Source organism: Phasianus colchicus, chromosome 4, assembly GCF_987193195.1.
Source record: "Phasianus colchicus chromosome 4, bPhaCol1.hap1.1, whole genome shotgun sequence".
Taxonomy (NCBI): domain Eukaryota; kingdom Metazoa; phylum Chordata; class Aves; order Galliformes; family Phasianidae; genus Phasianus; species Phasianus colchicus.
In genome coordinates, this window is record NC_143439.1 from 67,389,306 (window position 1) to 67,405,553 (window position 16,248).

General features: G+C 42.2%; 1 protein-coding gene across 2 annotated transcripts; it reads left to right on the forward strand.

Annotated features, from left to right (window-relative positions):
- The first annotated feature begins 1,908 nt into the window (after positions 1–1,908).
- SUCLG1 (succinate-CoA ligase GDP/ADP-forming subunit alpha) lies at positions 1,909–14,840 on the forward strand. Of its 2 annotated transcripts, none has more exons than XM_031588183.2 (9): positions 1,909–2,154; positions 7,972–8,075; positions 8,979–9,095; positions 9,627–9,839; positions 9,928–9,985; positions 12,359–12,442; positions 13,094–13,245; positions 13,687–13,875; positions 14,588–14,840. In XM_031588183.2, the coding sequence occupies exons 1-9, from the start codon at positions 2,016–2,018 to the stop codon at positions 14,612–14,614; spliced, it is 1,083 nt and encodes a 360-aa protein (XP_031444043.1). In that variant the 5' UTR covers positions 1,909–2,015; the 3' UTR covers positions 14,615–14,840. The 2 variants fall into 2 exon arrangements, with proteins under 2 accessions (XP_031444043.1, XP_031444044.1); XM_031588184.2 differs by having other exon boundaries at positions 1,910–2,067.
- Positions 14,841–16,248: the final 1,408 nt, after the last annotated feature.

Here is a 16,248-nt window from a genome sequence, read left to right on the forward strand (position 1 = left end):
CTTCCAAGTTTAAAATACCAGACATAGGCTCTGGAGTGTAGACAGGACACCCTGGAAAACACAGGTGTGGCTTTTCTAACCTTGGTGCTAGTAAATCCAGATGTTTAAGGGTGATTTATTTACACTGTACATTTTGTCAGATGATGGAAACAAACAAAGCATTAGCATTGCCTTTTCTTATACATAAGAAGCTGTAGCTGGGAGGAATTGGCTGACTTCTTTGATGGCCCCAAGGAAGTGCACAGACCCAAGCTCCAAAGTCCCACAACTGTCCAACCAGAATGTAAGCAAAAGAAAGAAAAACATTTTACCATTAGTTTTAAGGGAGTATCAAAAGATGTTTAATTTTGTGCTTGCAGCGAATTCTTTTCATCTAAAGATCTAGGAAAGGCAAAATGTGAGCAGGCAGTGTGATTTTATCTTATGCTCCTGTTGGAGTCCCCAGGTAAGTAAACATTAACATGATACTCTATTCCTTTGGGTTGTTTTTTTTTTTTTTTTTCCCTATCTGAAGGTCGAGCCCTCTGTAGACATACCGGGCAGAAAGTTCTGTGTTTAACCTCGTGAAGATCTGCTTTCAAACAAGATCAAAGCCCAACTCTAAGTAAAAGAGCAAAAAGATGTTTTCACTGGGATTCGGCTATTTCTGGGTGTGTGATTTCCATCAGGTTCAGCTCCAAAATCTGTGTTGCTTTTAAAACAAGGTTGCACACTTAAAAATGCATTAGGAAGACCTACCCCTTCTGCAGTGGCTGAAAAGCATTGTTCAGAGATTAAATCCCACGGTTTTTTTCCCAACCTTTTGGCTGCCCCACACTGAGCCAGAACTCAGTCTGCCAGAGCGGTGCAGGGGAACTCCTGTCATTGCCACCTGAGTGCTGCTCACTGCTGTATTGTTTCTTCCTGGGTTGAAAAGATTCTTTCTACTTAGTTGATTGAATCAGTTAAATTAGTGTTGGTGGAACAGAGCGTTCTCTGCTAGGAACAAAGCCACTGCATTAAACCAACCCAAAACAGGCTTATTTCTTCTTATGTCCAAGTGAGTAGAGCTGGTTTCTGTCCCATGACACTTGTATTAGGGGATAATGACTTGTGTCAACATGAGGGAACTGTGACTGTTCAGTTTGGAGAAGAGCGAGCTCAGGGCAGACCCTATGGCTCTGTACAGCTCCCTGAGAGAAGACTGTAGTGAGCTGGGGATCCCAGGTAACCGTGATAGGACAAGAGGCAATGGCCTTAAGTTGTGCTGGAAGAGGTTTAGGTTGGATATTATGAAAAATATCAGAAAGAGTGGTAGTGCATTGGCACAGGCTGCCCAGAGGAGGGGAATCAACTCTTTGAAAGGGTTGATAACTGCAGGACGAGGGGAAATGGTTTGAAGTTGAGGGAGGGGAGATTTAGGTTGGATGTCAGGGGGAAATTCTTTACAGAGAGAGTGGTGAGGTGCTGAACAGCTGCCCAGAGGTTGTGGATGCCCCATCCCTGGAGGTGTTCAAGGCCAGATTGGATGGGGCTCTGGGCAGCCTGGTCCAGTATTAAATGTGGAGGTTGGTGGCCACATGCATGTGGCAGCGGGTTGGAGCTTCATGATCCTTGAGGTCCCTTCCAACCCTGGCCATTCTGTGATTCTGTGATTCAGAGGGGTCTTGGGGTCGCTGTCCCTGGAGGTGACTCAGGAACTGTGTAGACGTGGGACTGCAGGACACATTTAGTGGGCGCGGTGGGGATGGGCTGGATTTGGACGTGGTGACCTCAGAGGAGCTCTCAGCGTTGTCCCCAGCAGCGGGCGGGCAGCCACGACTCACCGCTCACACAGGCGAGGCGCTGCGGACTACAGCCCCCACAATCCCCCGCGGGGTCTTCCCGCCCCACATCTCCCTTCTGATTGGCTGACACCGCGCGGAGGACCTTCCCCTTGAGCCAATCGCAACGCGGGGCTGCCCGGCGCCGCGCCGGTGTGGGCAGTGCTCAGGCGCCGCGTAGGGCCGCCGTGGCGGTGTCATTGCGAGGGGACGATGTCTCACTGCAGCGCTGCGGCCGCCCGCCTCCTGGGCCGCTTCCTCCGCCGTGAGTACCGGCCCACGTCCCTCAACGGCGCTCCGGGGCCTTCCCCGCTGCTTGGCAACCGGCTCCCCCCGCGGCCGCCGCTCCGGGGTAGGCCTCGGGGCCGGCGCTGAGGGGGAGCCCGGCCGCCTCCTCCTCTTCCTCCTCCTCTTCCCGCCGCCTCGCAAGGTCACCCGGGGAGGGGAGAGCGGGGCTGGGCTTGGGCAGCGCTCTGAGGAGAAGCCGCGTCCCGGGGAGCTGAGGTTCCTCAGGATGGAGAAACCGCTGGGTTCTGGGGTGGCTTCTTCTGTGGTGTGACCGTGGTGGAGAGGAGCCAAGTCGGGCTTTTTGGGGGCGGCGAGGAGAGCTGGAGTCTTAGTGATACGTTGTCCCTTTTGGAAAGGGCCAACACGAGGATAGTCTGAGGGAGCTGCGTTTGTTCAGCCTGGAGAAAAGAAGGCTGCGGGGTGACCTCATTGCAGCATTTCAGTACCTAAAGGGAGCCTAAAAACAGGAGGGGAATCAATTCTTTGAAAGGGTAGATAACTGCAGGACGAGGGGAAATGGTTTGAAGTTGAGGGAGGGGAGATTTAGGTTGAATGTGAGGGAGAAGTTCTTTACAATGAGAGTGGTGAGGTGCTGGAACAGGCTGCCCGGAGAGATTGTGGATGCCCCATCCCTGGAGGTGTTCAAGGCCAGATTGGATGGGGTCCTGGGTAGCCTGGTCTGGTATTAAATGTGGAGGTTGGTGGCCCTGCGTGTGGCAGGGGGGTTGGAGCTTCATGATCCTTGAGGTCCCTTCCAACCCTGGCCGTTCTGTGATTCTGTGAACACGGATTGTGGAGCCCAGCTGCTGGTTCCACACAGGGCCACCCAAAACTCAAACCCTTATGTATTCACTGGGAGACCATGAGCAATCTGAGGCTAAATTTTCAGCTTGAAAGCCTTTATATTCATTGCTTTGAAGATCATGGTAAATAAATAATTAAAAAAAAAAAAAACAAAAAAAAAAACTTTATTTTTCTTTCTTGGTGCTTCTTTTGGGCAGTTAATGCTGCATCCTCTACTGGAATCAGTATGGACATGTCGAAGCACAAGAGTTATTTCATGGAAGCTGAGGTGTTGATGTGTTAATCTTGCATCTTGCAGCTGGCAACAAATGGACAAAATTAAGCTTAATTGTTTTCAGTGGAACTCCTTGCAAGCAAAGCTTTATGCTTCAAATATCCCCATCCCTGGAGGCATTGGAGGCCAGGCTGGATGTTGCTCTGGGCAGCCTGGTCTGGTGGTTGGCGACCCTGCACATAGCAGGGGGTTGAAACTCGATGATCATTGTGGTCCTTTTCAACCCAAGCCATTCTATGATTAACTTGTAGGTCAGGGACTCATAATGTGATTCTGTGGTGCTTTAGGCTGTGGTGCTGTGGCACACCCGCCCTCCCCAGGTGTCCTTTCCTGCTTCATGTTCCCCATAAGCACCAGTGGAAAGCTGTGTTGCCTCAGCACAGTGTCACTGTCTGTCAGTCGAACTCTTTGAACTCGCTTCTGTGAGTCCAAGAGAATTGTTTCTTTTGGTGGATGGGCGTGTAGCATGTCTGGTGTTGGTTAATTTGTACTTCAGCAAAGCTAATTTTTTACAGATTTTTACATCTTTAAAACCCCACTTCATTCCCTTTACAAACAGCAGTAAAGCAGATTGAAGGAAGAATGTTTAAGGTTCTTTTTGGGTAGTAAGGGGAGAGGTGGACTGAATGGTTCAAGAGGTGTTCTGCTTGAAAATGTTTATAACCTCTTTTAAAGAAACTTCTGGGAGATCAAATATTCCTTCATTGAAACATTTTTCTGGTTCATTGCTCTTAGTTAAATGTTAAAAGTCTGCTGGAACCTTAAATTTGGGATGTTAGATTTTGGGTGTTATTGAAGGCTTTGGAAAGCTCTTAGATTAAATAATGGAAGTAGATTATGGGCACAGCTCTGGCAAAGATTGTAGAAGTAGTTATACAAACTGGAGGATTTGTTGTTTCAGTGTGAGCAGCACTGGAAAGGGGGCCCCAGCCCTTCACCTGCATGCATTCTTAGTGAAGTATATATGGGAAAAAGTTCATCATCTTGGAAGAACAGTGCCTATTTTCTCCTTAAAATTCTCCTTAGATTTGGAAGGAAGCTTCTCTCTTTGTGACTCCATGACCCAGTGCAGCCAGTATTGTTCTTTGCAATGGGTGGGGATTTTAGGGAACAGAGAAGTGTTGAAAGAAGTAGAAATTCTTTTAAATGTTGCTTTCCCACTAGTCCTACTTCTGTGTAATGTGGTGGGTGTAGCATCACATCTTTGTCCTTTTATAGACTGGTTAACTTCTTAAACTCTTATGCTGTGTTCATAGATGGGGATTTCCATAATTAACAGGAATTTGGCAAGAGAAGAGTGAGGGAAGGGTAGCTGAGGAGCAGTAGCTAGAAATCCTGTCCTGAGCACATAATTCTCTTTCAGACAAGGAAAAAGATATTCTGAGCAATTCCTTGATTATGTGGGATCTCCTTGGTCAGAAACAATCATCTTGTACAAGTGCAATCGATACCTTGAATGCTGAATTCTGCAGACTGATTTGAGAGAAGATGGATAATTGTTCCAAATATGCACGTGTGAATATGGCCTAATAATGATGGTCTAAACTTAAGGAAGGACTGGGATGAGAAATTGTGCCAAATCTCAAACTTCCAGTCAGTGAGTTTGGAAATTTCTCTGCAGCGCTTTGTCTTCACTCAACTTGTTTTTTTTCCCCCATGTATATTCTGTGTTGTAAGAAGCTATCCAGAACTGCTGCTGTTCTGTCCTCTTCCGGCAGAAAAAACTTGTGGTGTTTCCACTGGTGCTCTTTGGACTTGACTCCTTTCCCTGACTTTGCCCTGAAGTCCATTCTTCCCATTTGTACTGGAGGCCACACATTTTTTTAAGGCTTTCTTCTTGTCTTACATAGGAAATAGAAAGTAAAAGGAATATCTCCCTTCATCTCTAAGCTCCCAGGGCATTTCGAGAAGTGATAGAGGGAGAATTTCATTTACTACTTGTCAGTCTCCTGGCAATGGAGCTACCTGCTCAGGTCCTTCTGGAAAGGAATCTTTGTTTCTTTCCCTTGCTTTCATGTTGTGCTATTCTGTGAGCACCTTCGGATCCTTCCTTGCTTTCCAAACTTTTTTTTTTGGTCCAGGATAAATGTGGGCAAGAGAGAAGCACTCTGATTTGGATTCCTGTCTGTAGCTTGAGGGAATCTTGTGAGAAGTCCTGAAAATAACAAGTTTCTGACTCCATGAAGTTTGAGTTGGGAAGAGATTGAGCCCTGGCATCTGTACTGCTGGGTTAGGCTGTACAAAGGTAACTTGGGCTATATTGCTTTAAATCAGATCTATTTGTTTTCCTTAAATACAAATGCAAACTATGAAAAACCAAAAATGATGTGGCAGAAGCAAAAGAGATTGCCTGAGGAAGGTTACCTCACACTGTGTTCTGTTTTCTGAAGGTGCATTACAGGCCTTTGTTGAGCACAGTGATATTAGAGTTAGACCTCTGATTTGACAAAATACAGCATTTCCACTGTGCTTCTGATTGGATCTGGGTTTACTAAGACTTGTCCTTGTGCTCTGTGGCTTGACACAAAGCCTGCACTGTCGCAGTTTGGCCTGTAAGTTAGAGCTGTACATTAAAATAGTGTCAGCAATGAGGTTGGCTTTTAGTGGCTTGTTGCTGAAGCTTTGCAAGCAGAAGAGCAAATAATTTCTTGTCCTGTCTTCCCAGCAGTTGGAAGCTGTGAAACAAGATGAGCTGGTGAATGAAAGTCTAGCTGGAAATCGAGACTTGGGTTCTATTTCTGACTCTTACCTGCTGTGAACTTGGGCGTGCCATTTCCATTTCCACCTGTTTCCTTCTCATCTCGTGTCTGTTAAATCTCCAGCTGTTTGCACCCAGGACTTGCAGCCTGTGCCATGTACAGCAAAACTTCCTCTCCAGCTGTATTTTTGCTGCTCTTACTGTGCTGGTGGCCAGGGAGAAAGTTTTCTACTTCAGATGAGATCACAGTGGGAAATAGAGAGGTGTATCATGCCAGCTATAAAGGATAATGAAAATCTCTCAACCTAATCCAGCCCAGAAAGCACAAAGTGATTTTTTTCTTCTTCTTTTCTTTCAAAACATATTGCTCTGCAGACACGTGTATATGCTGAGCTACCTCTACCAGAAGTCATAGAATCATAGAATGTGCTGGGTTGAAAAGGACCACAATGCTCATCCAGTTTCAACCCCCTGCTATGTGCAGGGTCACCAGCCACCAGACCAGGCTGCCCAGAGCCACATCCAGCCTGGCCTTCAGTGCCTCCAGGGATGGGGCATCCACAACCTCCTTGGGCAACCTGTTCCAGTGCCTCACCACCTCTGTGTGAAAAACTTCCTTCTAATATCTATCCTAAACCCCCTGTCTCAGTTTAAAACCATTCTCCCTGTCCTACCGCTGTCCAAACCTAGTCAGCAAACTGCTCACACCTATAGCCAGGTTTTTCTAAGCCAGCTGTATTTTCTCTAAACCAAGGTTACTTTGTCATTTATGAGGCGTTTTCAAGACTAAATCCATAAAAAGTTTTGGAATTTAAGCAGTTTTTCAGTTATCGGTGCAGAAGATTAAATATTTTCCAAGCTATCAAAGTGCGAAAAAGAAAAGACTTGAAAGCTGCTTATCCTTGAAAAATATATCCATGTATATGTCTGAAAGCTGAGAATTGGTCACCTTAAGGTTTTGAAAACATTTTTGTGAAAGGCTGTAAATATCTGAAAATAGATATGGGATGGACAGCTGAACTGGGACTGTAGAAGTGCTTTTATGGTATGGAGAAAGAAGGCCCTGCTAACAGTCACCTCATTCCTGCATCAGCAGTTTATAATGAAAAATATTCTGTGTAATAGCTTTTGCTTGCTTTCTGGAAACCTGGGATTTTAGGTCTCCTTTATCACTTTGCAGAAATTTTTTGAGGATGGGGATGTATTCATTTGTGAATGAAAGCAATGGATAAGATGCTGGCATCTATTGTTCATCCTGACTGGGGTTCTGATGTTCAGTATGGTGTATGTGCATGGTCTGACCCTCAGCAAACTGGGTAAATTACAGATGTGCAATATCTTAGAAAAACAAGTCATTACCACTTAAGAACTTCCAAAGCTGCTTTTAAAAACGTGAACAATTGGATCAATTCATCTTAAAAAAGGAGTGGCCAGCAGGGAGAGGGAGGTGATCATCCCCTCTACTCAGCTCTTGTGAGGCCCCGTCTGCAGCACTGCGTCCAGGCCTGGGGCCCCCAGTACAAGAAGGACATGGAGCTCTTGGAGCGGGTCCAGAGGAGGGCACTAAGATGGTCAGAGGGCTGGAGCAGCTCTCCTGTGAGGAAAGGTTGAGGGAACTGCGATTGTTTAGCTTGGAGAAGAGAAGACTCCAGGGAGACCTCATTGTGGCCTTCCAATACTTGAAGGGAGCATATAAACAGGAGGGGGAACGGCTGTTTATGAGGGTGAGTAGTAATAGAACAAGGAGAACGGTTGTAAACTGAGACAGGGGAGGTTTAGGTTAGATATTAGGAGGAAGTTTTTCGCACAGAGGTGGTGAGGCACTGGAACAGGTTGCCCAAGGAGGTTGTGGATGCCCCATCCCTGGAGGCATTGAAGGCCAGGCTGGATGTGGCTCTGGGCAGCCTGGTCTGGTGGTTGGTGACCCTGCACATAGCAGGGGGTTGAAACTGGATGATCATTGTGGTCCTTTTCAACCCCGCACGTTCTATGATTTTATGAAAACATAAATGTGTATGTACTTATTTGATAGGACATTTTTTAATGTGGAGCATAACAAGGCAGTGGATTAATGGTTTGCTTTCTCTTTTTCTGCCTTTCTCTAGTGCACCAGAATGGAGTACGGCACTGCTCTTACTCAGCATCAAGGAAAAATCTGTATATTAACAAAAACACAAAGGTTATCTGTCAGGGTTTTACAGGCAAGCAGGTACGTGTATGAGCAATACTTCTTCTGTCACCCTTCTGGTGCAGAAAGTTATCTGGCCATAAAATATAGTAATGCATAGGAGAGATTATAGTTTGTTCTTTGTTGATAAGAAGCACAACTTTGTGGTTGAGGAGATCCCTTTGGCTGTGTAGTTTTCTACTGTTCTGTCCAAATAGCTTTTTTCTTAATATCAATAAACTATAGATTTTTGTTTTTCAGTGTGCAAACTTAAAACTTTGTTTTTGAGTCAACTGTGTTCTGATTCCTGACTTTATTTTATTTTTCATTTTTATTTTTGTAGCTGGCTTTGCTCTTAAGCCTTAAGCTCTTTACAGCTGAAAGGGCTTCTTTGTAAAGGGAGACTTGCTCCTTTTACGAGCATTAAAAGCTACATTTGTAAAACCTTACAGTTTTGAAAGTGCATCTTTCACAAATGCCTTTGAACACCGCTGCCTACAGAAAAAAAGATTGTTTTAATTCCAATCTCACATTCACTCTTTTACACATTTACAAGGGGAGAAGACTCCTTTTTGCTAAATCTGTCATCTGGTCATGGATGAGAATGGTAATTTCTTTGAATTTATCATCTGCCATAATTGATGTGGAAAATAAAACATGGCTGCTATGTCTACAGGTGTATCGGCAACACAGGACAAACTGTTCTTTAGTGTGCCTCAATTTAAAAGAAAAAAAACCAAACTGATAGCATATTCTGAATTGATTTAAAACAAGTTGATGCATTCTTCAAAATAGCCGATTATTTATTTGAAGTGAAATCACCTCTTCTCATTGTAAATTGAAGTGTCATAAATTGTCTTCAGAATTATAGATGTCATCAGAGCTTTTTTTTCACATTTGATTTGTTGTTATATGCATTTTAACTTTATTCTTTTTCTCTCTTAGGGCACCTTTCACAGCCAACAGGCATTGGAGTACGGCACCAATCTAGTTGGAGGAGTTTCTCCAGGGAAAGGTGGAAAAACACATCTGGGTCTGCCTGTGTTTAATTCTGTGAAGGAGGTAATTTGTAGCAGTGACTTAAGGAGCAGACAGTTCAATCCAAGAACTAATGCTGCTCAATGCTTCCATTCCTCATAGTGAAGAGACAAATTTGAACCTTGGATGTCACTATGCAAGCAAGGAAATAGAAGCCTTGTAAGAGAGGCTTTCCGTGTGGTCAAGCATGAGTCTGCCTTCCACTCTGATCTTCACACTCAGCAATGCAAATATCTTTTCTTTGCAGTAGGCTTACATTTTATGCCTGTAGCTGTTTTCTGATTGATTTTGGTTTGTATGATGAAATTGTGGCCAACTATTAACTAACTGTTTTTAGGGGAAGTCTTTTACAAATAGTGCTTAGGTTTCAGTTCCCTGGTTGTGCTCTGTATGTCTGTCTTCAGTGAATTTAACACTTGCATGTTTCTGGTAAACTGGTATATATCTATTTATTTCATTTTTGCCTGTAGTGGACATACTTTAAGTGACTAGTAATCAGATGCTCTCTTTGGGCTCATTAAATGCTTGATACCTTTTTTATTATTGTCCTTATAGGCCAAAGAACAGACTGGTGCTTCTGCCACGGTTATATATGTACCTCCTCCATTTGCTGCTGCTGCGATCAATGAAGCAATCGATGCAGAAATGCCCCTGGTTGTTTGCATTACTGAAGGGATTCCCCAGCAGGACATGGTTCGGGTTAAACACAGACTGCTTCGTCAGAATAATACTCGACTTGTAGGCCCAAACTGCCCTGGTGTCATCAATGTAAGTGAATTCTGAATTTGCTCCAAGGCTGAACCATTCTTAGTGATAGTTTGAATGTTTGACTTGTCTTCTCCCATTCTTTCTTTAGCCTGGAGAGTGTAAAATTGGTATCATGCCTGGTCACATTCACAAAAAAGGAAGAATTGGTGAGTTTTTGAATATCTATGCATCATGTAAAAGTCAAGTTTGGTACTCTAGTATTCTTATCCACAGGGCTAATCTCATCCTACCTATCAGACACTTATTATGCTGTGTAACACTTTGTCTGTCCTTCAGTTCGTAAGTTAGCTGTCTCATAAATTCTGAAGGCCAAAGACTTAATGTGATAGAGTTCGTTTCCTTTACACTATTATTTGAGCGTACTTCCAAGAGAAGAGTTTACAAAGAACTTTCTAACCTGAGAATTCAGGCAGTAGTACCACGGTGAGTGGAATTGACAAGCACACCCACTTCTCAGACAGGGGAGCTGAGATCAGAGAGGCAGTGAATTGTTCATAACCAGATATTAGTTACAAACCCTTTAGCATGCAAGTGTTGTGTGCTGATTTCTTTTGGTTCCTTGTCCTAAACTATAGAAATGAGAATAGATTGTAACTCCTGCATTGCATTATTTAAAAGGTGCTCCAAAACATACACTGCTACTTTAATAAATAGAGCTTCAGAAATATTGCAAGCAGCATACACTGCCATTATCTGTCAGGGAGGTATTTTGTTTAACTTGAACACAGCGCCCTTAATGTTTGTAATTTTTCTGGTGAAAAATGTGTTTGCTGTGGGGAAGGCTGTTCAGTGTACTGGAACTAACTGTACTCAGGGCAGTTTTTTAAACACAGAATCATAGAATGGCCTGGGTTGAAAAGGACCACAATGATCATCTAGTTTCAACCCCTGTGCTGTGTGCAGGGTCACCAACCACTAGTTTGACCACTTCTGACAGTGCAATAAGCTGTACCTGGTGAATGCTGGAATGGAGGAAGTGTTAACACTTGTGTCAAACTGGAAATTGAAAAATCAGAGCACTGCAATTATTTCTCTTCTAGATAACATCAAGCCATTGCTCTATGACTGTAACAATTGATATTGTCATTCAGGCTTTCTTCTGAATCAAAGTTCTCACTCAAGATCTTGAGTGTCTGCTGAAGTCACAGGACCATGGAATCTGAATGAATTAATCTTTTGCACATCAAGTGCAAAAGGATGTTTTAAATCCTGATGTCCTACTAATGCTAGAAACATTTTTGATAGTGATCCACGAGCCAGGGAATAAAGATGTGAACTTTGCCACCTTCCCAACTTCATTTAACTCTCACATTTGGTGGAATGCTCCTCAGCCTTCTCTTGCTCTGAGGCAACCAAGAATCATTTGGTAAATCTTGGGGTGTGAGTTTTAAAAATAGCCTCAGTTTTTGGTCTGTATTATTCTTTCAGGGAATCTGAAACATAGGAAGTTCTTTGTGGGCTGTAGTTAGAAATAAACACACTTCTTTGCTGGTAGATATCTGCACTTTTCTATGGTATAAACAGTAGACAAATCTAAATGTTTGTCTAATGGTGTATTTTGCCCTCTGTTTCTGGAATATACTAATTACATTGCTTGTTAAATGACTTGAAATAGATGAAAGATAATGTCTGTTTTTTTGGGAAAAACTTCCTTCTTGTAGCGTTAACAAAAATCTTGACTTTAAAAAATGGATAAAAGGCTTGCAAGTATTTTGTCCCCAACCTACGATTTAGTGCTTAACTTTGGCTGAAGAAAATGTAGTTAGGTCTGGCTGGGATTGTGGTCTCTTACTGTAATACTGTAATATAAATGTTAAATATGTATTGAAGAACAACTTAGTTTTGGGTTGGAAGGGACATCAAAGATCATGATGCTCCAACCTCCACACCTCCCCTGCCCCCCCCCACCCACATGCAGGGCCACCAATCTCCACATTTAATATTAGACCAGGCTGCCCAGGGCCCCATCCTGGAACACCTCCAGGGATGGGGCATCCACAGCCTCTATGGGCAGCCTGTTCCAACACCTCACCACTCTCTCTGTGAAGAAATTCCCCCTGACATCCAACCTAAGTCTTCCCTCCTTCAACTTAAAACAATTTCCCCCTGTCTTGCTATTATCTACCTTTCAATGTGGTGTCTTTGGGTTCTGGAAGAACCTAATTGAGTTGCAACCCTGTTTTGAGTTCAAGATACAAGCTATTTTTGTACAAGACAAGGTATATATTCTATTTTGTTTCCAACTTTCTTTCCTGATAAAGTGGTAGTGTGAAGAATGCCATCTCAGCCAACGTAACTGCTTTGCTGGGCAGCTTTAATCTCTTCACAATTAAGTGTCAAAAATGCCAACCAAGAAATAGTACAAATGTAATCTTATATAGAGTTTTCATGTTTTGGTAGTGATAGCTGGAAAACTTGACATCTTGTGTTCAGTTCAGTAAGGTGATTTTGTTGAATTTAAGAACAGCTACCTCTAGTCATGCACTCAGTGTCAAGTTTATCTCCCTTTGTTCCCAAAGGTATCGTGTCAAGATCTGGAACCCTGACCTATGAAGCTGTTCATCAGACAACGCAAGTTGGATTGGGGCAGTCCTTCTGTGTTGGTAGGTTTCCTCAGAAGCAGCCTGTAGACTCACTGGCTTTTTCTTCATAGGAACACATCCAAAATAGTTTCATTCTGCAAGCCTAGAAATTGTTGAGTGGCTTATCATTATGCTGAGAAATGAGATCTCTATCTGTTGTGAAGATATAATCCTTTTCTATTACCATTTCCACATCAGATTAATAAAAGCCTAGAAAACATCTTTGAGCAGAGAGCAGCCAACAAACATGGCATCAGTTTAGAAACAAATTTCTGAGAAGTTTAGTGTTAATGTAAATGGATACAGCATTCTTAGGCATTTAGTTGGGTATTCTGAACAAGTTGGCTCATTAACTTTTTTTTTTTAACAGTAAAATTCTGTTGCTGGAGTCTTAACTTGGCTGTATCTTGTGTGGAGTCTCTGTATAGGATGTGGTGTTTGGCTTATGGTTTGGAAGATGATAGTTCACAGATGTTTCACTTTGGATAGCAAGCTCTTTGTGAAACTGTGGAGGAGAGATTTAGAGCAGATTCTTTGGCACTCCAAGAGCTGTCTGTCTTATGAGTTTTTGGAAATAACCTTCATGTTGAAATTTACTTTGAAACTGTTAATGTAAATGCAGTGTCATTATCTTGAGTTATTTTTTAATGCAATTTTACATTTTTTTTCCAGGGATTGGAGGTGATCCTTTCAATGGAACTAATTTTATTGACTGTCTTGATGTCTTCCTGAAAGATCCTCATACTGAGGGGATCATATTGATTGGGGAAATTGGAGGAAATGCTGAAGAAGATGCAGCAGCTTTCTTGAAGGAAAATAATTCTGTAAGTTTTGAAGAGCTTACCTTCAAATATGTTGCTGGTTTGCCCTTTTCTGCCATGTCAAGAAAGCCTAGTTCAATTTCTAACTACTGACAAAAGAGCAAAAGATACACGCTATTGTACTTTGATATAAGAGAAATTTAACATGATTAAAGCTCCCAGTTTCAGCTTAACTGCAGAGCATCAGCTCTAGATTTTTAATTCTGTTATGATATTTGTAGGGAACATTTTACTTTTTTTTATAAAGTATTTTGTAAAGTATTGGTCTTTATCAGGAGGTGAAGTATTCCACACTCCTGGCTAATGGTTCCATGTGGTCTGAGATTTCCAGCTCTTTGATGTATCAGCTAGCCAGGCAAAGATGTATTATTTGAAATCTGTTACCTAGAATTGCCTTTCATTCACCCTTCACCATGTAACTCAGTGTCTTTTCTTTATTGACAGGGTCCAAATGCCAAGCCAGTAGTGTCATTCATTGCTGGTCTCACTGCTCCTCCAGGCAGACGGATGGGTCATGCTGGAGCAATCATTGCTGGTGGAAAGGGTGGAGCTAAAGAGAAGATAGCTGCTCTTCAGAGCGCTGGTGTCATTGTCAGCATGTCCCCTGCTCAGTTAGGCAGCACCATCTACAAGGTTTGTTATTGGAAATTGGTGTATGTGTGCACTCACACTAAGCAAGAGTCTACTTTTGAGGGAATAAGAGTTGGCAGTGCATATCATACCCAAATATTCTGTTGCTCAAAGCTTGGTTAAGCACAGCAAGTCTATTTAGTGAACAAGCTGTAGTTATGACTTAGATGATATGCAGAAGTAGTTATATGTAATATTTCCTTTATAGGAAAGTGAACAGCAAAAATACAGAAGTGATTACATTTTGCTGTGGAGTACAACTACTTGCTGAATTGTGTGTTCTGGGTTCTATCAGAGGAAGCAAAGAACCCAAATTAATTTAAAACAATGAAACAGTCTTTGAAAGTGCAGTAATATGGCATATAGAAATGTCTGTTAAGTACTAATTCAGAATCAGAGTTGAATGCATACAACTGAAAAACTCCTGTATGCTCTTACAGAGAATTAGTGTTTTTCAAGCTAGTTTATGCTGTGTCTGGGAGCAAGTGGTTACTTGGTATCATTGCAGTCTAGCTCAATTGCTTTTCATAGCCAGTGAGTTATTGTGAGGTGAGAGAATATTTGCAGATATTAAGTATTTTTTCATTTAGTTTTTAATTCCAGTTTTTAATTCCTAAAATTAGATTTAAGATAAATACAAAGTAATTTAAAATATAATAGTAATAAAAGTCTTTTTTTTCTTCTTCTATCTGAAATGTCTGTTTGCTATTTGCAGGAGTTTGAGAAAAGGAAATTGCTGTAAGAGAAGATACTTTGGAATACTGTCTCCAAAACATCAGTGCAGCACCTGACCTCTGCTTATCTTCTGTTTGCTAATCTTCAGTTGCCCAAATGACTGACACTGGTCATGGAGTTTGACTTGGAAGCCATAAACCTTTTGGCTAAACCTGTTTTGATGTCTCCTCGTTTCAGACGTGATCACTGCACTGTAAATCACAGCAAATTAATAAATCTACTACTAAACCTGATTCATCTTCTTGAATTCCTGAAGCAGAACCGTTTCTTCAGCCATCATAAAGAAACTAATCAGCCTTGAATCTTTTGTAACTTAAGCACTGCCCAGTTTAAGGTAAAGTCGCTTATAGAGATGCTTTTAAAGGTCAAGGCACTGACTTTTTATGCACATAAGACAGTTTGCTTTATTTTTAAAGATCTTACTTGTTTGTTGCTGACAAGTATGTTTCAACAATAGGCCAAAGTTTCCGTCCGCTAAACCAAAGCTGCTGGATCTGAAGGGGTTGCTTGTTGATCCATGTAGCTGGGTATGACTCCAGTCCAGACTTTTCAAGGCTGAGCCGTGCACAGTGTAGTCCTCTACTGACACATAACTCTGTTGTATGGAGAGGTGGAATTTTTATTCAGAAAAATGAGTCTAATTTCCCATGCGAATATGTATATTCACAGTTGTAACTATGAAAATGGTTTGTTCTTTGGCTTACATTACCTTGCTTTCCTCTTTAACCTGAGCTAGGATTGCATTGTTTGCGTGTTCTGAAATCCCAGTAATGCTGGGACACATTGGACAAGATTGAGTAATCTCTGGAAAAGAATGTAGTAAGTTATCTTACTTGTTAACCACTCCAAGCACTGTAATGGAAAGCCCTTTTTTACTTTGGAGATAGCCCAAACACAGTGCCTATAAATTAGTGTTGTAAGCTTTATCAGGATGGGCTAAACCCAAGATTGCTTTCTTTATATAAAAATCCCTGTAACCTGGCACTTGTCTAAAGCTAACCTTGTGTTCCATAAAGGTGCTGTTACAAAAGCTTGTCTTGTTATTTGTTTAAAACTGTGAGCTTTCTTTCTCAAGCGCCTGTGCAATTTTGCTTCCTAATGCAAGCAGTGACCATATATCTCAAAGCTGACATTTACAGTCCTGAGAGCTAAGCCCTGAGGAAATGTGTAAAAGGACAGATCGTATATCTGCTGTTCTGGATGTGTATTAGTGCACTTCACATGCGGTCAGAATTGGTCAGATGATGGGGGTCCATAGGATGCAGAAGTTAGCTGCTGTAAAACATTGGCATGATTTGCTAAAATGGACCTGACATCAAGTCACTAAACAGCTGGGAGCAACACTGAACAGTAAATCATTTGATAAAACCTGTGAAAGCAGGTAGGAATTGAATACCAGATCTGCTCTTGTTTTCAAGTAGTGCCTGATTTAGTCTGAAGCAAAAAAGACAAATCACTGCCCTTTAGCTCAAGAGATATCAGTACTAAAATGTCTCCATCTGTGAAAGAGTGCAGTTCTTCACCAGTGAATGTCAGGATATTGCAGCCTGTCGTCTTATGATCCTGCATCAAAGTTGACTCATTGTAATGATGGGCTTCTCCACAACAGCTTTAGGAATGGGTAATGCTTCTTGATAAAAC